This window comes from Chrysochloris asiatica, unplaced genomic scaffold (genome assembly GCF_000296735.1).
Source record: "Chrysochloris asiatica unplaced genomic scaffold, ChrAsi1.0 scaffold00176, whole genome shotgun sequence".
Taxonomy (NCBI): Eukaryota; Metazoa; Chordata; class Mammalia; order Afrosoricida; family Chrysochloridae; genus Chrysochloris; species Chrysochloris asiatica.
Genome location: NW_006408694.1, coordinates 2018709 through 2045034, shown reverse-complemented (window position 1 = coordinate 2045034; position 26326 = coordinate 2018709). Strand labels below are relative to the sequence as shown.

The following is a 26326-nucleotide window of genomic DNA, read 5'->3' as shown; positions in this document are numbered from 1 at the left end:
CCTACTGTAATAACCTGTATTCCATATGTCAGAGATTGAATATGGGGTTTCTGCCAGTTGCTGTTTATTCCAATTAAGGATTTTAGAAGTGATAAAATCACTATAGGATGGGTTTGGGGACCTACTGGACCTTAACTAAAACTCTGTTATTAACTTGACCTCCATATGTCCCCACTCTTATTGGTGGATCATAGTGATGTTTAGAGAATCTTGGAATTAGTGTCATTTCAGTCAGTGTCCAGTAGTCCCTGAAAAGTCTGATCATTTCATTTTCCTCAATAAACTGTCCCTCTTGTAAAAAGAACATAGATCTCTTTGGGGAAGATTGGAAGAAAGGCTAACAGTATAAAATTTTGGTGGTGTACAAGGGTCCTTCCCAAAAGGAATCCAGCCTCTGCTTCATTAAAGGGGTTCTGGATCTGTAAACTGGTTCAAGTCTGGGAATTGATTAAGGAACTGTGACTCTATACTAGCAATTCATGTTAGACTGCCAATTCACTGCATCTAGAATTCTTCCACTTATGCAGTCAAGTAAATATTTAATTGGTTTCCCATCTATTTTAGCCCTAGACACACCCTGCTGAAGTTCACACAAGTCAAACTATTCTGATTACTACTTTGACTTTGTACTCCTGATGTGGTACTGTAGGACCAATGAACTTCATACCACGAGGTCAGCAGTTCAAACCCACCAGCTGCTCCTTAGAAACCCTATACAGGGTCGCTATGAGTCAGAATTGATTCAACCACACTTAACAATTTTGACTTTGCTGCTTATTATGGTAATCACACTCATCTTGTCTTTGTTGATTAAGTCCTAGCACTTGGCCCCTACTACCGCAAGGTCAAATCATCCCCATTGTAGCTGTTGTTATTATTGTCACTAAGTGCCATGCCGTCAAGTCAGTTCTGATTCATTGTGACCCAGTATAAGGTTTGCAAGGAGTGACTGGCAAATTTGAGCCACCGACTTTGTGGTTCAACTAACCTTGCAATCCTATGCTTATCCTACAGTGCCACGCTAGATGTCTCCATTCAATTGGGGTAGTTTGCACTATCAAATTTAATTTATGAAAGATAGCATGGGCTGTGGCTAGTGGTTTGGCTGGATGGTCAGGGATTTGCAAGGAACATGATTGGGAAACTGGTGATGAGGTAGTATGTGGGTAGACTTCTCTGAATGGGCCAAAAAGTGAAGATATCTATGTCTTATATGAATACTCACCAAAGGGTTACCTCAGCAGAAGAAAATTTAAACAACCAAGTGGATAGGATGACACATGCTTGAGCCAATTCTCTGCCATATTGCCGGCCAATCCTGGGGTTTGTTAGCCACTGTGGCTGTGAGTCCACAGCTTGCTATTTCACCTGCCATCCTGGGATCCATTCACCCCAGCAGCCAGTAGTCTGCTTGCTATCTGACCTGCCAATCTTGGATCTTTCAGTCTTGACAGCAACATGATTCAGGATAAGTCTTCAGCCTGAAATCTGACTCATGAATTAGGAACTTGCCAGCCTCTACAACCATGTGAGCCATTTGCTTGAGATTAATATCTCTATATCCCTTAACAACAACAACATATATACACATATATAGGAGTACTGGTGTGGTGCTTTAGGATGAGCATTGGGCAATCACAACTTTGGCAGTTCAGACCCAAAAGTGGCTCCTTAGAAACCCTTTACAGGTTTGCTGTGAGTCAGAACTGGCTTGACAGCACTTATCAATAACAACATGCATATTTATGCTTTGCTGGAATTACTTCTATAGATAACTTAGCCTCTTGTGCTCATAATCCCCTTATTGTAAATGTGTGAGTCAAAAAATATCGCTTCTAGGGTTCCAGTTCATACATGCATGTGTTTATCCCAGACAAAACATGTTTAAATATGTCTTTGCAGTCAATGGATGCCTGCTGACAAATTCTCTCAGTAATAACACATTAGATTGCTTTCAAAGAAAAGGATAATTTTTTGCTATTGTAAAAAAAATTGAGGTTAGGGCTAATATACAATTTTTAATAAAACACAAATAGGCATCATCCAAACACTGAAGATTTGTAACAAGTTTATAGGAATGCTGTCACCCATAAGATATTTTAAAGATGGTATTTAATGAAGACCTTAAAGATGAACTAAAGGCAGAGAGATCAGCTCAGAGGATATGACACTCATTTTTGGAATTCCAAAGAGGTAACCTTGATAGATGCTTGTAAGTGCACAGGACAAAAGTTTTAAGAAAATAGAAAGCTGCATTAGCGAGAAAGTAGCGAGGAAAATTGTCCTAAGGAATTTTTTTCTATCATGGCAATGTACCTGTAGTGGTAATTTCATTGAGAAAACCTACCCATCCACTCTACAGCCTAACCTTATCCCTCTAGACTTCTTTTTGCTCCCCAAACTTAAAGGACATTTCAAAGGAACACAATGTAAGTGCCTTGAGAATACTTAAACTTCTGTTTTGACATGATATAAATCAAAGACAGCAGAATTCTTTCATGAAGGTGACATAGATGGAAACACCACCTTCAGAATTACATTGACCTAGGTGGAGGACATATCAAGAAACAACAGCTTTATATTTTGATATTTGGTTAATAAATGTTTTTATTATTTTGAGGAACCTGTACAAGGGAACACTGAATGGTTTAAATTTAGAAAAGGTATGTGCCAGGGTTGTACTCTTTCACCATACTTACTCAATCTGTATGCCTAGCACATAATCCGAGAAGATGGATTATATGAAGAAGAGCGTGGCATCAGGATTGGAGGAAGATTCATTAACAACCTGACATATATAGCTAATACAAACTTGCGTGCTGAAAGTGAAGAGGACTTAAAATATTTACTGATAAAAGATTAAAGACCACAGTCTGCAGTATGGGTTGCACACTGGTGTAAAAAAAAACAAAATCCTCACCACTGAACCAATAAAAAACTTCAAGATAAATGCAAGAGATTAAAGTTGTCCATGACTTCCTTTTGCTCAGATCAACCATCAACACTTATGGAAGCAGCAAGTCAAGAAATCAAATGACGTACTTCATTAGGCAAATCTATTACACACAAGACTTCTTTAAAGTGTTGAAGAGCAAATATGTCAGTTTGAGCACAAAGGTGCACCTCACCCAACCATGGTATTTTCAATAACCACATTGTTGTTATGTGCTGTGGAGTCGGTTCCGACTCATAGCGACCCTATACAGGGTTTCTGAGGCTGTAAATCTTTACGGGAGCAGAACGACTCATCTTTCTCCTGCAGAACAGCTGGTAGTTTTGAACTGGTGACTGTGAGGTTAGCAGCCGATTCATAACCGCTACGCTACCAGAGCTCATATGCATGTGAAAATTGGTTGGTGAATAAGGAAGACCTCAGAAGAGTTGATACATTTGAGTTATTGTGTTAAAGGAGAATATTAAAAGTGCTGTGGACTGCCAAAAAAAACCCCAAAAAATCTGTGTTGGAAGAGAAGTACAACCAGAATGATCCATGGAAGCAAGGATGACCAGACTTTGGCTGTCATACTTCAGACATAATGTCAGGAGGGACCAGTCCCTGGAGAAGGGTATCATGTTTAATAAAGTAGAAAGTTGGAGAAAAAGAAGACCCCCCCAATGAGATGGATAGGTACAGTGGCAGCATTTAACCAGTTACTCTGCCCCCAGCTGCCCTGTGGTTGAAATAGACACTACAACCAGCTCCATCAAGTGTTTTTTTAAACAACTTTTTGAGTGTCCTGAACATAGACAAGACCTAGGCCAACAGGAACTTCGTCTAGGGCTTGGAACTCCACTATCATATCCTTCCCAAACCTACCTCATGATCTCCTTGGCTTACAGGAACCTCCAGAGTTTTCTCCTCTCTGGGTCCAACTCCTTTTAATTGTTTTTATTTATTTATTTATTTTCTTCTTCTCTTTCTATTTCCTTGAGTTTTATCCTTTCTATCTGTTTCTGTTTTTCCTTCTTGCTTTCTGTTTCTCATTTCTGCTCTTCTTTTATTTCTCCCTTTTGATATGTCTTTCCTATTTTCTACTTTCTCTTTTCATCTTTCCTCTCCCTGGTTTTTCTATGTGATTTCTTTTCTTTTTTTTTCTAAGTTTTTATTGTGACTTGAGTGAAAGTTTACAGGGCAGATCATCAGTTTTGCATTCATAAAATCATATACTTGGTTTCATTACAATGATTATAATCCCTCCATGTGCCATAAGTTAACAGTATTTCTCTCTATTCATTTTCGCTCTTTTTTTTTTTTTTAAACACTCAGGCATATATAATAATTTATATACCACCAAAGGGCACATTCTGAAAGTTTGCCTCCTGGCTGCCAGCTCTCAGTCCCTTTCTTCCCATAAATCTAAGAGTCCTCAGCTGCTCCCTCTCTCCATGTCCCCATCTCTGCCTCTATCACTGGTGCTTCTGCTTCTCTGTATGAGATCCTACATTCCACTCTTTTCCCTTGGTGGTCCTAGGGTCCTCTCTTTCTGGGCTGTAAGATTAACTACTCTCCTGTTTTTGTTACAAAACTTCTACTTTTACAGTTGTGACAGTCGCAATTAGTCATGATAACAATTACTCACCATTGAATCATAAGAATCTTATACCCATCTCTGTTTACCAGTCCCATTTTATGTGATTCCTTATTTCTTTGTTTTATTTGCTCTCTTATTTTTCTCTTCTATAGCTCAATTTTCCTGTACCTCTTTTCTCTTTTTAGTTATTATATTCTTTTTTTTTTTTTCCTGGTTGCTACCTGTTTTTACTTATTTTTTCTTCTTTATTATTTTCTGTTTTCATTGCTGGTTGCTTGTTTATTACGTTTTGTTTTCTTTTTGTGTGTGTGCCAGGGGTTCTTATCTTTTCCACCCAAAAGAGACAGCAACTGTTCCGTTACAATCCAGTCACAATCATACCCTCTGCAGCTCCACCCACTGGACAAGTGGGAATACTGGCCCCTATAGTACCTTATTAATGATAGACAGCAGCCAGCAACAGCAAACCCACCCTAAACTAAGATACATGAACATCAATCAGAGAATGGTGCACACATTTCCAATCTCTAACTACATCCAGTGGAAGCAGTTGGTGAGAGCCTAAGAACATATCAACATGCAGTCATCACTTAAATAAAAATACAATAACACCACAATGTCCTGGAGACAACAGACAATTTTACTTAATATAAAGAAACAAGAGAGAATGGCTTAAACAAATGAACAAGACACAGAGCCAGAAAATGCTTTTGAGGAAAAAAATGTAATGGAACTAACTGAAAAATAATTCAAAAGAATGATTATTAGATACTTTCAAATGATTGATTTAAAGATCAAGGAAAGCAAGGAGAATACAGATAAAACTTTAATAGAGTTCATGATTATACTACAAGAACAAACAGGCAAAATAATTCAAATTTTGAAATAATTCAAACCTATAATTAGAAATCCATACAACTAATACTAAGATTTCTGAAATGGACAATACATTGAACAGGCAAAGCAGTATATTTGAAGCAATGGAAACCCAAATTAGTAAGCTTGGAGATAAATCTCTCATTACAAGTATGATAGAAAAACTGTCAGAAAAAAGAATGAAAAAAATCTGAAGAAAGCCTAAGAGTTATGTGGAACACCATGAAGATGAATAATTTATGAATGATCAGAATTCCAGAACAAGAAGAGACAATAAAAAGACAATTTTCTTTGACAGAGAAAATTGTCAAGGAGTTGCTGGAAGAAAACTTCCCTAATATCATGAAACACAAGAAGATAAGCATGCAAGAAGCTGAACAAACCTCAAACAGGATAAATTCTAAAAGAAAATCACCAAACCATGTCATAATCAACTTTCCAAAACTAAAGGCAAGGAAAAAGCCGTAAGAGTAGTTCATGAAAAACAAAAAGTTACATACCGAGGAGAACTATTAAGGTCTGGTTTCTCAACAGTAGACAAGAATGCAATGGGATGACATATATAAAACTCTAAAATAAAAAAAAATTGCCAACCAATAATATGATTATATACCCAACGAAACTGTCCCTCAAATACAATGACAAATTATAACATTTCCAAATAAATAGAAATCAAATGCTCCTGGGACTAAGAACTAACAATAGCAGACAACAACCTGAGATTAACGCACATAATAACACCACCCAGAACTCAGTTCAGATACAGAAGTATTTACAGTAAGCAAGCCTACAAAACTCAATATAGGAAAACAGAGTTATCAACTTATAATGAAGTCAACTACAAAGCTAAAAGAGGGACTAGTGTAGACACAGAACTTCCAGATAGGAAGTCAAGTAGATTTCAAGATAAAATAGACTGTTTAAAATGGGGAAAATTTATAAATTATAGGGGAATGAAAATTAATGCACCTTCACGTCAAAATATAGAAGACGAATGTCATAAAGATTTAATAAGCAGTAACACAACAGATATGAACAAAATGAAAAGAAAACCCTCAAGCAAAATGTACGTAACAAAGAAAATTATGTGGAACAAAGAAAATAGCAGCACCAAAGTTAAAAAAAGAACCGCAGCAAAATGGTCGTTGCTGTTGTTTAGTACCGTGTAGTTGGTTCCGACTAACAGTGACCCTGCACAGGGTTTCCGAGGCTGTAAATCTTTACGGGAGAAGAAAGCCTCATCTTTTCTCCTGCAGAGCAGCTGGTAGTTTTGAACTGCCAACCTTGAGCTACCAGAGCTCCTTACAGTAAAATAGTAGCAATGAATTAATACCTATTGATAATTATACTGAATTTAAAAGGATTATATGTAACAATTAAAAGACAGGGTAACAGAATGGATAAGGATCCTTTAATCTGCCGTCTACAAGGAACACATCTTATACACAAAGACTAAAAATCAAAGGATGGAAAAAATACATCAAGCTAATGGCAATCAAAAGCATGCAGGAGTAGCAATTTTAATCTCTCATAAATTGTTTTAACACAAAAAGCAGCATAAAGGGCAAAGAAGGACATTATATCATGATTAAGGGGTCAATTGAACAAGAGGACATAACCATCATAATTATCTGTGCCCCAAATGTTATTGTTGTTATTAAGTACTACTGTAGAGTCAGTTCCAACTCATAGAGAACCTGAATAGTATTTCCAAGGCTTTAATTCTTTGCAGAAGCAGAAAGCCTCATATTTCTCCCATGGAGTAGTTGGTGGGCTCAAATTGCTGACTTTGTGATTTGCAGTCCAGTGCTTATCATATGAAGTCAGCACACTCCCCATATTCCAAATGAAAGAGCCTTAAAATACATAAATCAAGCTCTAGTAGAATTGAAAGAAATAGACAACTTAACAATACTAGTAGAAAATGTAATACACTAATTATGATGAAGGACAGAACAACTAGAAAGAAACTCAACAAAGACACAGAAGAACGAAACAACAGAGTCAAACGACTTGGCCTCATAGAAGGATACAGAGCACTCAGCCCAACAGTAGTATAATGTACAGTTGTTTTTCAGTGTAATTTGAAAATTCTCCAGAATAGTCCATATGTTAAGCCATAAAGAAAACCTCAATAAATTTTAAAACATCAGAATATTACAAACCATCTTCTCAGATCACAATGTTATAAAATTAGAAGTCATCTATAGGAAGGTTGAGGGAGGGCAGGGGGCAACCAAATACATGAAAATTGAATAGCATCTGATTAAAAGCTACTGAGTAATAAGAAAAAAAATTATTTGAATCATATGAGAATAAAAACATAACATACCAAAACCTTTGGGACTTAGCAAAAGCAATTCTCAGAGGGCAATTTATTGCAATATATACACACAGCAAAACAGAAGAAAGAAACAAAATCAATACCTTAGACCAATACCTAAAAAAAAAAAAAAAAAAAAAAGAGCAGCAAAGTAAGGCTATAAGACTACAGCCACCAGGAGAAAAGAAAAATAAAGAAAAGAAGACGATGCAGATCAAATGAAAAAGAGAAGGAAAAAAGATAATGAAAAAATACTTTAAAAACACTATAAAAAATTGTACTTCAATAAATTTGAAAATCAAAAAGAAATGGACAAATTTCTAGAAACACACGACCGACCTAAATTAACACAGACTTAAGTAGAGAACATGAACAGACCTATAACAAAAGAAGAAATTGATCAAGTCATTAAAAAACTTCCAAGTATAAAAATGTTCAGGCCCAGATGGTTTTACTGATAAATTCTACCAAACATTCAAAGAAGAGCTGACTCCAATTCTATTTAAACTATCCCATAATATAGAAAAGGATGGAAAACTATTACTTTATTTTATGAAGCAAGTATAACTCTGATAACCAAAAATAGGTAATGACATCACTAAAAATATACTATAGACCAATATATCATGAACATAGATGCAAAAATTCTCAATAAAATCCTAGGCAATAGAGTCAAACAATATATCAATAAATTAATATATCATGACCAAGTAAGTTTCATACCAGGTATACAGGAATAGTCCAATATTAAAAAAGAAAGCAGTATAATCCATCTCATAAATAAAACAAAGAAAAAAAATCACATATTCATATCAGTTGATGCTAAAAAAAGCATTTTGATAAAATCCTGATAAAAACACTCAACAAAATAGGCATAGAAAAGAAATTCCTCAACATAATTAAGGCATATATACAAAACCAACAGCCAACATATCTGTTAACATTGAGAAATTGAAGCCACTTTCCTTGTGAGCAGGAACGTGACAAGGGTGCCCTTTATCACTAATGCTATTAAATATTGTGCTGGAAGTGTTAGCCACAGCTGTAAGTCAAGAAAGCATCCAGATTGGCAAAGACTGTGAAAAATTTTAATTGCAGATGATACGATACAATATTTAGAAAGTCCCAAAGTATCAGGAAGAAAATTAAGAAAACTACAAAACACTATTGCAACAAACCAAAAGAGACCTACAGAATGAAAGAATATACCATGCTCGTGAATAGAAAAACTTCACATTGTGAAAATATCAACACTACCCAAGGTAATTTATAGATATAAGGCAATCTCAATCCAGATTTCAACATCATTCTTTAAAGGGATGGAAAACTAATCACTAACTTTATGGAAAGTAAAGGAATCCTGGATAAACAAAGCATTATTGAAAAAGAACAAAGTAAGAGGCCTCTCATTTCCTGATCTCAAAACCTATTACACAACCATAGTAGTCAAAACAGCCAGTCAAAACAATTAAAGACACATAGATCAATATAATTGAGAACCCAACCACCTAAGCTCAGTTGATCTTGATAAAGGGCCAAATTGCATTAAATGGGGAAGAAAGAGTCTCTTCAGCAAATGGCACAATTGGAAATCCATTTGCAGAAAAATGAAGCAAGACTCATATATCACACCATTTACAAAAAGGAACTCAACGTGGATTAAAGACCTAAATTAAAGTATTAGAATTAGAAAGATCATAAATAAAAAGAAGAGGGACAAACTTAGGGGTTCTGATAGATGACATAAATACATTATGAAAACACAAACAGAAGACATAATAGATGATTGGGAATACCTTAAAATTAGACATTTATATGCATCAAAGGATTTCACTAAAAGAGTAAAAGGACAATCCATGGATTGGGAAAATAATGTTTGGCAATGACACATTAGACAAAGGACTACTCTCCAAAATTTATAGAACACTTCAACACCTCAACAAGAAGACACATAATCTAATTAAATGATAGGAAAAGGGCCTGAATAGACACTTCACCTAAGAAGACATTCTGGTGGCCAATAAACATATGAATAAGTGCTCATGATCATTGGCCATTGTTGTTAAGTGCCATCAAGTCAGTTCTGACTCTGTATAGGGTTTCCAAGGAGTGGCTGATGACCACTGAACACTTGAATCACTGACCTTGCAATTCAAACCGACCTTGCAGCCCTGCGCATTAACCTACAGCACCACACCAGGATTCATTCCATTGTTGTTGTTGTTAGGGGCCATCAAGTTGATACCAACCCATAGCTACCTTATGCACAGCAGAACGAAACACTGTCCAATCCTGGGCCAACCTCACTGCTGTTGCTATGCTTGAGTCCATCTATGCTGCCACTTGGCCAATCCATCTCATTGCAAATGAGATGCAAATGAAAACAACAAAGAGTTGTCATCTTACCCCAACATTAATAGCAAAGTTCCAAATAATGAAAAACAACAAATGCTGGTGAGGGTCTGGAGAGACTGGGACCTTCCTCAACTACTGGCGGGACTGTAAAATGGAAAACATTAATGATGTTTTCTCAAACAGTTGGAAAAAGAAGTACCATATGACCCAGCAATCCTCCTACTTTGCATATATCCTCAAGAAACAAGAGCAGTGACATGAAATGATATATGCATATAAATGTTCATAGCAGCACTATTCACAATAGAAAAAAGATGGAGCCAGCCTAAATGCTCCTCAATAGAGGAATGGCTAAAAAACTTGCACATACATACAATGGAATACTACACAACACTGAAGAATAATGATGAATCTGCAAAACACCTCAAAACATGAATAAAGCTGGAAGACATTATGCTGAGTGAAATTAGCCAATCACAAAAAGGCAAATATTGTATGAGACCACTGTTGTAAAAAGTTAAGAAAAGGTTTTCTTGTTAAAAGAAACATTTAAATATGGTTATGGGGGGATGGGGATTATTCATGGGCTAGAATGTAGACACATGTTAGCATGGAGGCAATATACAACAAGAAGGAGGTTGGCAGAAGAAAAATGAAGGTAGCAGGACACTCAGGGAGAAAGGCAAGAGTTAAAGGAAATAGAAGTAAATACAGTTAAATGACTACCTGGAGGAGTTGCAGTCATTGTAATGAAGTGTAGTATATGATTTTGTTGAATGTAAAACTGATGATCTGCTCTGTAAACCTTCATTCAATTCATAATAAATAATATTTTTTTTAAAAAAAGAGAGAGTTTTACTTTTCCTTTAAAAGTTGAATGTCTTTTATTTCTTTTTCTTTCCTAATTTCTCTGGCTCCTGGTATAATACTGAATAGCAGTGGTGAAAGCAGGCAGCCTTGTCTTGATTCTGATCTTAAGAGGAAATCTTACAGTATTTTACCATTGAGCATGATGTTAGATATGGGCTTTCAATAAATGCTCTTTTTTATGCTGAGAATTTTTCCTTTTATTCCTGGTTTACTGAGGATTTTTATAATTATATGGTATTGAATTTTGTCAGATTCCTTTTCTGTGTCAATAGAGATGATTGTGTGATTCTTTTCTGTCATTTTATTAATGTTATGTTTTACCTTGATTTCCTTATATTGTACCCCCTTTGCCTACAAAGGAGATGTTGGTTTGTACTTTTCTTGTGATATCTTTGTCTGGCTTCAAAATCAGGGTAATTCTGATGCTGTTAGTGTTCCCTCCTCTTTTTTTTAACTTTAAGTTTGAGTATTAGTGTTGATTCTTCTTAAAATGTTTACTAGAATTTCCCAGAGAAACCTTTTAGTCCAGGACTTTTCTTTATTTGAAGGTTTTTGAGATAATGGATTAATATTTTCATTTACTCTAAGTCTATTTATATTTTCTGTTTCTTCTTGAGTAAATTCAAGTAGTTTGTGGTTTCTAGAAATTTGTCCATTTAATCGAGGTCAGTTAATTTGTTTATGATTATGTATAATATTCTTATAATCATTTTAGGTCATATACATTTGATAGTAATATCCCCTCAATTGCTAATCTGGCACAGTGGCAGCAACAATGGGCTCAAGTGTAGCAACGATTGTGAGGCTGGCACAGGGGCTGCCAATGTTTCATTCAGTTGTGCAAAGGATTGTTATGAGTTGGTACTGATTCCATGGTACCTAACAACAACAACAATTTTTAATTTTTGTTATTTTTGTCTTTTGTTATTTCTTTGTCAACTGAGCTAAAGGTTTGTTGATTTTATAGATCTGCTTAATGAATTAATATATATGTTTAAATTTTTTTCTATTATTTTTATATTCTCTATTTTATCTCTTCTCTAATTTTCATTATTTCCTTTCTTCTGGTAGCTTTAGGTTTAGTTTTTGTTTTAGAATTCTTCAAAGTATAAAGTTCAGCTATTGCTTTGAGATCTTCATTCTTTTTTAGTGCTTGTATTTATAGTTATACATTTTCTTCAGAACACTGCCTTCATTGCATCCCATAAATTTTGCTATGTTGTGTTTTTATTTTCATTTGTCTTTACATTTTTAAAATTTATCTTGTGTCTTCTTGTTTGGCCCATTAGTTTTTCAATAATTAAGAAATTTGTGAAATTTGGGGTTGTACTTTCTTGCTACCTTTACTTTATTTTTTAAAATCATAGTTTTATTTTTTTGTTGTCAAGGAAGACACTTTGTATGATTTTAATCTTTTTTAATCATTTGAGACTTGTTTTGTGACATACAGAGAATGATCTGTGTGTGCTGAAGAAAAATATGAAGAATGTGTAATCTGGTGCTGGTGAGTGAAGAGCTCTCTATATATGTGCTAAGTCTAGTTGGTTTATAGTGTTTTTCAAGTCCTCATATTTTCTTATTGATCATCTGTCTAGATGTTATATCCATTATTGACTGATGTATTATAACATGTTCAAATTTTTCTATAAATCAGTTCTGTCACTTTGTTATTATAAATTTTGGGGTGCTCTTATTAGGTGCATATGCATTTGTCGTTGTGATATATTGTCATATGTTGTCATAAACTGTCAGTTTGTCATACTGTGGTAGTTTGCATATTGCTATGTTATGTCACTGGTTTTTAAAAACAACAGAGTCACCCAGGGTGAACAGGTTTCAGCAGAATTTCCAGACTGAGACAGATTAGGAAGAAGGAAAGCTGGACTAATTCTGAATGTTTAGCCACTGAAAACCTTATGAATAAAAGTGGAACACTGTCAGATATAGTACCAGAAGATGAGCCCCCTCAGGTGGGAAGGCACTGAAAATACAACTGGAAAAGAGCATTGTCCTTAAAGTAGACCTGGCCATAATGACATGAATGGGGTAAAGCTTTCTGGACCTTCATTTGCTGATGGGACCCAACTCAAAATGAGGAGAAATAGCTGCAAACATCCATTAATAATCAGAATGTGGAATGTATGAAATATGAATCTAGGAAAATTGGAAGTTGTTAAAAATGGAACACATAAAGATCAATATCCTAGGCATTAACAAGTTAAAAATGGATTGTTACTGGTCATTTTGAATCAGATGATCATTTGGTTTACTATGCTGAGGATGACAAATTGGAGAAGAGTGTTATTACATTCTTTACAAAAAGAGAATTTCAAGAACTATCTTGAAGTACAATACTCTCTGAGATAGGGTAATCTCCATAGGCCTACAAACAAGACCATAGTCCTGGTGTGGCAATATAGGGTAAGCACTGGACCATAAGGTCACTTTGAACTACAAAGTTAGTAGTTCAAACCTAAGCTGCAATTTGGAAACCCTACACCCAGTTGCTATGAGTCAGAACTGACTCAATAGCACTTAATAACACAACAACAAGCTAGACCAGTTAAAACTATTATTATACAAATTTACATATCAACCACTAAAGTCAGTGATGATGAAATTGGAGAATTATACCAATTTCTTCAGTCTGAAATTGATTAAACATGCAATCAAAATGCATTGATAATTACTGGTGATTGGAATGTGAATGGTGGACACAAAGATGAAGGCTCAGTAGTTGGATAACATGGCCATTGCTAGACTAAGGACTCTTTCGTTGCAGATTCTGTCACCAGACAGAATACATAGGAATCAAAGGCTACCTCTGTGGGAAAAGATAATGGAAAAGTTCCATAAGGCCAGGGCATATTTTGGAAGAGACCATCAATTGCTCGTATGCAAGTTCAGACTGAAGTGGAAGAAAATAACATTGAAAATGAAGCTAAAGTATGACATTGAATATATCCCGCCTGATTTTAGAGACCATCTCAAGAACAGATTTGCTGCATTAGATACTAATAACAGAAGAGTTGTGGGATGACATCTGGAACATCATAGAGAAAGAAAGCAAAAGGTCATTAAAAAGACAGAAAAAACGAAAATGGATGTCATAAGGCACTTTGAAACTTGCTCTTGAGCATAGAGAAGCCAAAGAAATGGAAGAAATGAGGTGAAAGAGCTGAACATAAAATTTCAAAGAGCAATTTAAGAAGACGAAATCAAGTATTATAATGATATGTGCAAAGACCTGAAGTTAGAAAACCAAAAAAGGACAGTAATCATCCATTTGTTTATTAACTTTGTCTGATTTTTTTCTTGCAGAGAGTATCTTTTTTGATATATGTAATTATGGAAGTCTTTTCTCCTCAGTTTGTGTTGTTTGTTTGTTTTTTGAACTTGGCCTCCGGCACCTGTGGGATGACCTTGGGCACTGCAGGGGCAACAGCCAAAGGGCCAGCCAAGATGCACTCGCACAACCCTGGTAAGGAGCACAGTGCGGTGGGCGGGACGGCCTCACCACTACATCACTGAGGCAAGGCCTGTCACCCAGAGGACATGGGAGGGATGACTGCTCAATCAGAAGACTACACTGCTACCGATGCCAGGAAGCAAGGAAGGGTAGGGCGAGAGAGGAGGTCAGACCAGAGCCCCACCACTGGCCTCGCCCCCATCACTTACCAACAGCAACGCTAGGGGGAGAGAAAGCCAGCGGCCCGCGGGCAGAAAGAGAAGAGCGGTCCGGTCCCATTCGACAAGAATGTCTGCCCCTTGTCTGACGCGGATTAGGCACCGGCACCACATCAATCCGATCTCAGCTTGTGTTTTGACAGAGATTTCTCGCATGCTTGTAGAGGAAGCAAAGTTGAGCAAACCAAATCAAACCCTTCCCAGTTTTTGAAGATTTCTAGTGTGCTTTGAAGATTAGCCAGTTTTACAATGAGTTATAGGGATCAACCCTAGGTGAAAGCATAGAGTTTTATCATGCAATTTCTGAGCATGTGTCTTGCTCTGGGCATCTGTACGCACTTTTCAATTGTCCTGTATACACGGAACTTTTCAAAGGTTTAGCTTCTGAAAGAAACTTACTCCTTATCCTCTTCTTCCAGTCTTTAGGCACCTATTGCATGCCTTATGGCACTCTTTAGCCCCAGACAGCTACAGTATGTGAGCGCAAAAGTCACACTGAGACAAGCATATTTCTTAAGTCTTTCAGGCAGGAATAACTTGAAAGGTTATAAGATGCACGCAGGATAGTTTGCAAATAAAATCTCTGCTCTGTCTGGAGGTAGAGACCAGGGTCTGTCACTCTGGGTGTCAGACCTACCACCATTGCCTTAATCTGACTATACTAAATCACAGAGGAAGTTGGACACTGTTGAGTAGAAAAGCAAAGTTTTCTGTTTAAAAATTTCCTTTTGCTTAATTCCATATTCTGATAGTAGTTGTAATCTTTGACAAAGATCTTTAGTTTTTGCTCTTTAACACTTTAAAGAAGGTTTTTGCAACAGATTGGTATACTGTAATACGTCTGATTTCTTCACTGCTTCTTCCATGACATTGATTTTTAATCCAAGCAAAGTGAAGTTTCTGGCAACTTCAGTATTTTCTCTGTTTATTGGTCCAGCTGTGAGAAATGTTTCTTTTACATTGAGGTGCAAACCATACTGAAGGTTGCAGTCGTTCTTAGCTCTTTATCACTAAATATTTCAAGTCCTCTACGTGTCCAGCAAGCAAGGTTTGTTAACTTCCTATTCTGATGCTACTACCTTCTTCATATAATCCAGTTTCTCAGATTATTTGCTCAGCATACAGATTGAAGAGGTATGGTGTAAAAATATGACCTTGGTGTGTACACCTTTCCTGATTTTAAACCGTTCAGTAACCTGGTCTAACAACTCCCTTTTGGTTTATGTATGGTTTCCTTATGAGCACAATTAAGGGCTCTAGAATGCCCATTCTTCACATTGTTGTCCACAGTGTGTCATAATCCACACAGTCTAATTCCTTTGCATGGTCAAATAAAGCAGAAAGCAAACATCTGTTTCATATTCTCTGCTTTCAGTCAAGATCTATCTAATGTCAGGAATGATAATGATATTCCTCATTCCATGTCCTCTACTGAATGCACTTTGAATTTTTGGCAGCTCTGCAATGGACTGCTGCAACAGTTTTTGAGTTATCTTCAGCAAAACTTTACTTGCATGTTTTATTCGTGATTTTTTAAATGATTTTTGCATTCGGTTGGATCACCTTTCTTTGGAATGGTCACAACTATGGATCTCTTCCAATCAGTTGGCCAAGTGGCTGCCTTCCAAATTTCTTGGTATAGACAAATGAACGCCCCCAGTATTGCATCCATTTGTTGTAACATTTCAATTTGTATTCTGTCAATTCTTGGAGCCTTGTTTTTGCCCATGCTGCTTGAGCTTCTTCCTTCAAATTTTTAATTCTTGATCATATACTACTTCTTGAAAGGATTGAACACTGAACAACTCTATTTTGTACAGTGACTCTGTGTATTCCTTCCACCTTTTTATTGATGTTTCCTTTGTCAATAGATACTTTACCTTCAATATTTCAAAGAATCCTTCACCATAGCACCCTGGTGTTTGAATTTTTTATTCATGTCTTTCAGCTTGAGAAATGCTAAGTGGGTTCTTCCCTTTTGGTTTTCTAACTCCAGATTTTTGCACATTTCACTATAATTCTTGACTTCATCTTCTTGTGCTGCCCTTTGGAATTTTCTGTTCAGCTCTTTTGCTTCCTTATTTTTTCCATTTGCTCTAGCTTCTTCATGCTCAAGAGAAAATTTCAGAATCTCTTCTGATATCCATTTTGGTCCTTTCTTTCTTTTCTGTCTTTTTAATGACTTTCTGCTTTCTTCACATATGATCTTCTTGATGTCATCCCACAACTCTTCTGGGTTTTGGTCATTAGTGTTTCAACATCAACTCTCATCTTGATATGGTCTCTAAATTCAGGTGGGATATACTCAAAGTCATATTTTGGCTACCGGGAACTTGTTTTAATATACTATAGCCCGAGCTTGCATAAAAGCAATTGATGATCTGTTCCACAATAGACCCCTAGCCTTGTTTTGACTGATAATATTGAGATTCTCGACAGTCTTTTCCCACAGATGCAGCCAATTTGATTAAATGAGTATCTCAGGGCAATAGTCTCAAGGAATTCTCCAGTCTCAACTGATCCAGTAAGTGTGGTTTTTGTTGTTGTCAGCTTGGTTTTTTTTTTTTTAGAAATTTGAAGTTCTATTCCACATTGCTCGTCCATTTTATCAGGGTCCATCTATTGTGGTCCTGATCCAAATTGTCAATAGTGGTAGCCACTACCATTACTGTACTTCTGGTCTTATGTGATTCTTGTAGACTGTTATTCCCTGTAGGGTAGTTTTTTCTTTGAGTCTTTGCTTTCCTTCTTTTTTTATTTTGCTCCAGATAAATAGAAATTAACAGTTGTATCTCAGGTAACTTCTTGCAAACTTTTAAGACCATTGGTACTACTCACTAAACTAGGGTTTAGTTGGTGGGTTTTGTGCTGTGTAGTCAGTCCTGACTCATAGCAACCCTCTATAACGTTTCCAAGGCTTTAAATCTTTACGGGAGCAGAAAGCCCATGGAAGAGCTGATAGTTTCCAACTGCTGACCTTGAGGTTAGCAGCCCAACTCATAACCACTGTGTTACCAGAGCTCCTTAAACAATATTATGCAAATTGATGAGATGTTCCAAGAGACTATGGTTCTAACCCTTCTAATCCAGGAAACCCATTTTAAGAGGTTATGTCTAGGAAGTAACCAGAATTTATGTGCTTTATTATATATATATGTAAATATATGTGCACATAGTTGCAGTCATATATCTATACATACATACACATATGCATATGCTGTGTTTTAATGTGCGGAATGCAAAGTTGGCTTGAACCACAAGGTTGACACTTCAAGCTCAGTAGCCACTGCTCAGAAACCCTATACAGGGTTGCTGTAGGTTGGAACCAACTTGATAGCACTTAACAATAGCAACAACATATATACAAACTTATGTACTCATATATACATACTCATACATATGTCTGCATGCATGCATATAAACCTGCACATATATTTTTGGTAGTTTTGGCTGTTCTATCAAAATTATATACACTATATTAATTACTAAAGGGTTCTTTTTCTTATGCACATTTTAGTGACTATTGATGCTTCATCAAACTGTATACATTTTGCCTTCATTTAGTGTTACCTTTCCCATCAATAAAAATAACGAGTGTCTATTATCTAGAATGTGAATCACCCTTCTCCACCCTCATCCCTGATAATGCTCAGCCACCGATGACATTTGATTTTATATATTTGCTTGTTCATGGTGCTGTAGAACAAGGTTGGTTTGCAAGGTCGGTGGTTCAAATCCACTAGCTGCTTCTCAGAAACTTAATACAGGGGCACTAGAGTCAGAACGGACTTGTTGGCACTTAACAACAGTATCATTTCATAAAAGTGAATTTTTTTTCATTGGGTATTTTTGCTCAACATGATGCCCTCCAGTTCTTTCATGTTCTATGATGCTCTAGGAGTCATTATTTTTTTTTATTGCTGAGTAATATTCTATTGTATGTGTATATGACATTTTATTTTTCCATCTGTTTGTTGATGGATACTTTGGTTATTTCGATCTTTTTACTACTGCGAATAGTGCTGTGATGAACACAGGTGTACTTATGTCTCTTTGTGTCACCTTTAGTATTTATCTAGGGTATATAATTAGAGTGGAATTGCTGGGCCACATGACAGCTTTACATGTAGTTTTTTGAGGAACAACCAGATTGTTTTCTACAATGACTCCACAATTTTGCATACTACCAGCAATGGATGAGGGTTCCAATTTCTCTACATCCCCTTCAACATCTGTTATTTTTAGTTTATCTCAGCCATTCTTGTTTGTTATTTATGTTTTGTTTGGTAGGAGCTGTCAAGTTGACTCCTACTCATAGCAACCCTATGCACAACAGAAGGAAATGCTGTCTGGTCCTGTGCCATCCTCACAATCGTTGTTATGTTTGAGCCCATTGTTACAGTTTTGTTTTGTTTTTTTACCCTGTTTTGTTCTGACCCTGTGTTGTTTTCTTTTTTTAAACCAAACATAATGTCCTTTTCTAGGGATTGTTCTTCCTGATAACATGTCTAAAGTACGAGGGATGAAGTCTCATCATCCTCACTTGTAAGGGACATTCTAGCTGTACTTTCAATAAAGATTTGTTTGTGTTTCTGAGCATAAGCATTTAACATTTATGAAGTTTCACTTATCTATTTTGTTTTCTGTTGCTCATGCTTTCATTTTTGTGTTTAATAATCTAGAAGTTTTTTAAAAAAATAGGGCCCAAAGTTTTATTCCTATAGTTTCTTTTAAAAAAAACAACAACAACTGTATGGTTTTAGATTTAACATTTAGGTACTGCATCCAGTTGAGTAGAGTCCTGGTGTGGTGCTATAGGATAAGTACTGGACTGCTAACTACAAGGTCAGTGGTTCAAACCTACCAGTTATTCCTTGGAAAATCTATATCAGTTGCTATGAGTTAGAACTGAGTCAACAGCACGTAGCAACAACAATCCATTTGAGTTCCTTTTTGTGTATGGTTTGAGGTATGGATCTAGAAATATTTTTGCATGTGAAAATCTGTTTTTGCCAACACTATTTGTTGAATAGTCACAGGAGTCCTTTCTTAGTGAATGGATTTGGTACTCTTATTGAAAATCATTTGACCAGAGAACTCTGCTTATATTTGAAGTTTGTTTTTTGTGACTACCTGTGCAACTCAGATGCATTACTTCTCAGTCCTAGTTTGTTCTCTTCTTTTAATAAGGGACAGTACCATTTAGGATGAGTATAAGGATTGAAAAATATTAGAATGATAGTGAATGTTTCAGGCAGTGCTAAGCACAAAATATTGTGAACTTCAGTATTGACAATGCTGCTACTACATTCAGGTGAATTGTATTTAAGATTACATGGATTATCCATGAATCTAGTGTCATTTTGAGAGGCTTTGGAGATATTCCATACTTTACTGTCATATGACTTGGGTGTATTATTTAACCTCTGTGTTGAATTTTTTTATCATCTTAAAATTTACATAATAATTTAAATTGCTTCATGGCTTTGTAATGAGGATTGAATGAGAATTGGATAAAAAATATTCATCCCAGAGCCCAGCATACACTAAGAACTTAATACATGTTGATTATTATTGAATTATTCTTCAGCTATAGAAGGAAAATTCCCTGCTGTTATAATGACAGAGATTACCCAAGATAATGAAGAAAATGTAACCCCAAAAAATGAATGTCTGTTCTTTTCAGAACATTTGTTTCCATTTGCAGTTTTTCTACATGGTTCTTATTTTAAAATCAGTATAGTATACATGTGAAGGAAATAGCCAGTTGCTTGCTGAATTTTGTCATTTTTGATGCTATACTGGAGTGCCTAGAGCTGCCTATTATTTCAAGCCATAGAATTGAAGGAGAAGACTGTGGAGGAAATTTATCTAATATCTTTAAGTCTATAATATTTCTCTGGTAACATAGTGGCTACGAATAGGGCTACGAACCACAAGGTCAGCAGTTCGAAACTACCAGCTGTTTCACGGGAGAAAGATGAGGCTTTCTGCTCCCATAAAGATTTACAGCCTCGGAAAGCCTGTACAGGGTCGCGATGAGTTGGAACCGACTCCACGGCACATAACAACAACAGCAACAACATAATATTTCTACCTGGAACATTAAGAGTTAAGTGTTACGGTCCAATGGGCAGAATTTTCCCCAAAACAAAGTTCAGAAGGCAGAAAGTGGAATAAATGAACATAGGGAGCCCAGGGAGGAAGTAGGAAAACCAATATTAAATTGAAGAAAATGCTACTAATGCTGTGAAACAAAATGTGTATAAATTGTTGAATGGAAAGCAATTTGGCTGTATAAACTTTGACCCAAACAACAATACACTGTTGTTGTTGTTGTTAGGTGCCACTGAGTTAGCTTTCTGCTCACAGTAGAATAAACATTGCCCTGTGCTGTGCTACCCTCACAGTATTCGCTATGTTTAAGCCCATCTTGCTGTCATTGTGTCAACCAATCTCACTGAGAGTCTTCCTCCTTTTCATTGACTCTCCACTTTACCACGCATAGTGTTCTTCTTTTGGGACTGGTCCCTCCTGACAACATGTCTGAAGTACTAGAGATGGAAGTCTTACCATCCCTACATTTAAGGAACATTCTGACTATACTTCTTCCAAGACAGATTTGTTTGTTTTTCTGACAGCCCCAGGTACGTTCATAGTCTTCTCCATCATTATAATTCAAATATATTGATTCTTCCACAGTCTTGGTTTTCTTTATTTGTTGTCCAACTTAAACCTGCATATAAGGTGATTAAAGATACTGTGACTTGGGGCAGTCACACCCTAGTCCTCCAAGTGACATCTTTCTCGTTAACAAATTTAATGATGTGTTTCGCAGCAAATTTGCCAAATTCAATGCATTCGATGATCTCTTAACTGCTGCTTCCATGAGTGTTGATTGTGGATCCAAGCAAAATGAAGTCTTTCACAACTTCATTCTTTTCTTCATTTATGATGATGTTACTTATTGGTCCAGTTGTAAGGATTTTCAATTGCTTTGCATTGATCTTTTAATTGATAACTTAACAACTAAAAATCATTAATGCTCAATTGGGGCAATTCCAACAACCAATGCAGAGTAGCTTTGGAAGTACTTTCAACACTGCGAAAGCCAGCATTTCTTCAAATGAGGCTACAGGCATATGAAAGTGTGAAGAAGATGATGGCTTTAGTTCTGGACTTTACTTCATCAGCATTTCTTACAAAAAAGTAATTGATGTTTAGGAACTGCTGGCAGATGGAGACTACCCTGTCTAATATTGCTGCCTAGTTTAGGCTCTAAGGACTTGCCTTTTCTGGACACCTCAGAGACATTTGCGTGTGGGGAAGTTTTTTCACCAACTCCAAACATTTAAACTGCCCTTGACAGTAGGCCTTTTTTTTTTTTTTTTTTTCCAAAAATATTTTCATATTTATAACTGTCTTCCCTCTAATGGCTCATTTGACAAAAGAAAGCTAAGGCTTTTTCTTCTCACTAAGATTTACACTCTCAGACACCCTATACAAGTCGCTATGAGTCGGAATATACTAGACAGCACTTAAAACAAGAACAATGGCTCATTTGAAAGCATGTTTTAATTCCATTTTCTTTTGTCATTCTATAGCATTTCACTCCATAAATAGCTCTGTCTAAAAATCTGTAAGACAGGAGGGCATCTTTATGAAAGATCTGTGAACACAGACTGCAAACTTCAGTATGCTTAGCTTGTTGTAGTGCTGAGGACAAAGAAAGACTGAGACATTTCAGATGTTTATTGTTCTCATTCAATTTGCTTCAGTTGACCAGAGCCTTGCTGTGAGGAGACAAGACACAAATCAGCTCCTGGCAGGTGTAGCAGCAGTTCATTGCCTCTCCAGTCTCCCACTCCCGCCCAGGTTTGAAGTCCTTGGGCTCAGAGTGATAGAGGATTCTGTCAGTCTGATGTTGCATCTGATCTGTCAATAATGCCTTTATCACCTGCAGAGGAAATCAGACATTGCCAAAGCTCTGAGAACCTCCAGTCAGAAGATGAATGGAAAGTGTATGTATTGACGGGAAGTACAGGGACTCAAGCCAAAGTCACACTCTGGGTGTATGGAGATGAAGGAGCCACTGGACCAATAGGTCTCAGCAAAGACAACCCACATCAGCTCTTCCTGCCAAGTCAGGAGGATGAATTTCAGGTAACTAGAATCAGCAGCAATATTGCTCTTTGAATACTTCAGTTATTTCTATAATATAGAAGAGTATGTTTTTGTGTGCGAGTGTGTATATGTATGTGTGTTGTGTGAATTTGTGACGTATATCTGAGAAACTTCTAGTCAACTAGAATTTCCATAAATTATCTTAATGTCAATCATAATCAAAAAGGGAAATACTTTTCCTCACGTATTTTATACAAGCAAGGGAAGTTATAGAAGCAATATGCTTTCTTTAAAGATACTGTTTTAGTCTACTGGTTTGAAGCTGACCCCATAAACCATCCACCTTACTGTAAATTACATCAGATTTTACACCGTTTAGAGATTCTTCTAGTGATGAAAGTCCTTCTTCTGTTTACATGCATATTCTTGTAGCTATATGGATGTGAAAATGGTTTTTGGCATATTGGTAGGACATGTTGGAGGCTCTGCTCATGTCACATTACTTTTTCTTTCTGTACTTTTTAGTATGAGTGAGGTTTGGGCAGCTTTACTTTGAGTACTGCTAATTGGCTCTCCTGGTTCCTCAGGACTTTGGACAATTTTCAGTTAGGAATTCCACTCTAACCCCCACACTTCTAAAGCTATATGGCTCTTTGGTGCACCATTAAACAACAGTTATTCTCCCTGAAGAGTTATTTCTTTTGTATCATTAGACTAGATAGCAAGTAAGGAATCATTGAGGCCACCTTGAGTCATAAGAAAACCTTGGCAATATTTTGGGCTGTGGTATCTTGCAATCATAACTAATCTAAAATCCAGGTAGTTTTAGAATTTAGACTCGAGCCTGTCAGGCTTCCTATGAAACCGTTAAGTTGCACTGTAGGAAAGCAGTTATCTGTACTTTCAAGGGGCGCTTTGGTTGAATGCACAGGCAGGCAAACCTTATATAATATACACATTTCCAATGATTATTGGAAAGTGGTTATTTAGAACTCAGAATTGATCCTTTCCAATAGTATGAAGTGTTATGGTTAGATTCCCAGGCTACCCATCAAAAAAAGTTTGTTTTACCCATAATATACACCTTGTGGAATATATATTTATATGCTAGTGAATCTATCCATATTTTTCTGAAAAAAATTTACTCAGGGTACAATTTCGGAACTCATGATACAGATTCCAAATCTTGACTGTACAATGGAATTACCTGGGGAGTTTTAAAAAACCCTGATGCCTGTTCCCATCTCCAGAGATTCTATTTTAATTAATCTGTAGTGCATCTTGGGCAGTGAAGTTTTTTGGAAACTCCCTAAATGATTCTAAAGTTTAGCCAAGGTTGAGTCACAGATACAGCACTAGACAAATCTAGTGGGCTGTTTTGGTGACCTGAATTCCCATATATTAGATCTGTGACCTTAATTTCTACAGGGTAACATTATCTTTATATGTAGACTAGAGACAATAATACCTACTTTTTCTAAATTTCAGGGTGAACTGGAAAAGAGAAAAAAAAAATTTTAAGGGGTCTTTAAAAAGTTTGTGGAAGATTGGAAAGAAAAAGAATGGGATTTTTCTGTTCACTTTTTGAACCCCATCATGTGTGTGTATGTATATATAATGTATTGAGTTATAGGAAGTATGCATAAGAATAGGAGTTTGAGTCATGGAGACCAGGCTCAAATCCAGGTCTACCACTTTCTAGTTCTCTTAACTGAACAAGCTATGTATCCTCACAAATCCTGTGTTTTTTTTCTTAGTGAAAAGGAGGTAATAGCATACACAGCAGATCTCAGCCCTATTGGCTCTGTTCTCTGGAAATTATAGGCAGGCAGACATGGAACCTATAATAACCCAACATTTCAGTTATCCCTTTATTGTTTTTTCCTTAGAATGTGTGGATGGAAGAATCTTACACTCTTGGGATAACAAAAAGGATATCCAAAGGCTTATATTTCATGTCACAGACTGTAGTCTATTACCGATTCCACCGGTGGGAATAAGCAAGCATCTGGGTCTGCACTGAGCCCAGCTATAAGAATAAGTATGTGAAGGAAGGTTGAGTGTGGGCGATCCCTTTTCTTTTAGGTCAATGCCAGCATGATCCCTGTTGACCCTTCACAGTCTATAGAGAAAATTATTGGTGGTGGGTACTTAAAGAGGATTTCTAAGTATGGAAGTAGATATGAAAGAACAGTCCTTATAAATCATGGCTCACCCAACCATCCTAGCTCTTTCCAAGTCTAGTAATATGTAGACAATAATGCAAGTCAAATCTAATGTGCAAGTGCCTATTTGCATCTCTGTTCTTTGGAGGTCGATGGGTACCCATAGGAGAAATTATTATAGGAGCTATTTTTTAAGTCATTAAATGTTATGTAACATTATTTAATCCTTAATGTCCTAGGCATGGAATCCTGGTGTGGTGCTGTAGGCTAATGTTCTAGACTTCAAAGTCGGTTTGATCCGCAATGTCAACGTATCTTTGCATACTGAAAAATTCTACTTGTATTTCTGTGACTAGACTACACATTTCTCAAAGTTAGGGACTGTGATATTATTTCATCTTTGCATACCTAATGCTTTTCTTAATACTCAAATTATTGTGTTTAACATGTAATTTATTCAACCGGGAATGTTCTTCCACAGAATAAGAAATTAAGAACCAAATCTTGTTTGATTCAGTTTACAACAGGCAGAATTCCAATTTAGGCCAAAGTGACTCTAAGCTTATTTTTCCACAATGCTACCTGAGTCAATAAATACTCTTGGGCTGTGTCAAAAAATAAAGTTGGGCAGGTTTGTTTCTCTTCCTTGCAATTTGAACATCTTTATCTTACCCTTGTCATCAAAGCAGAAAGAATTTTTCATAGTAGAAGAAAGCTCTAGACGCATATGTACTTTCCCTTAAGTTCATAGAAATAGCTGTACTCAGGCTTTCTTTGATAAAAACTGTTTGTTTTATCTTCTTAAAAGAAGAATCCTTCGCTTTGTTATTGAGACACAGCTTCAGAAGGTCTGGCTTTCAGCGAGAAATGAGTTGTCATCCAAGAACTGAACATATCTATGATTCCAACTCTCTTATTTTCTTTGATTCTGCTACACATTTTTAGTTAAGAAATAGATTACTTTTGCTCTTTGTTCTGAGATCATGAGGTTCACTGATAGTTTCTTGAGAGGAATTAATCTTTAGACTTTGAAAAGGTCTCTGAGAGTTTTTTAACTATTAGGGACAAATATATTTAATATGAGGCACTCACTCATCTCTGCCAAGAAATTTGGAAGACAACTATCTGGCCGACTGATTGGAAGAGATAAATATTATGCCCATTCCAAAGAGAAGTGACCCAACAGAATGCGGAAATCATCGGACAATCTCTTTACTATCTCAAGCGAGTAAAGTTTTGCTAAAGGTAATACAGAAACGGCTACAATCATACATTGACCGAGAACTTCCAGAGGTTCAAGCTGGATTCAGAAAAGGCCGTGGAATGAGAGATATCATTGCTGATGTCTGATGGATCTTGGCTGAAAGCAGAGAATACCAGAAGGATGTTTACCT

General features: G+C 36.4%; 1 protein-coding gene across 1 annotated transcript in view; it reads left to right on the top strand.

Moving 5' to 3' along the window:
* LOC102810528 overlaps positions 1 to 26326 on the top strand; it is a 373438-nt gene that overhangs the window by 271350 nt on the left and 75762 nt on the right. The window contains exon 17 of the mRNA XM_006871864.1: positions 22607 to 22806. Coding sequence (XP_006871926.1) covers positions 22607 to 22806 — 200 coding nt within the window. The remainder of the gene's footprint in view (positions 1 to 22606; positions 22807 to 26326) is intronic.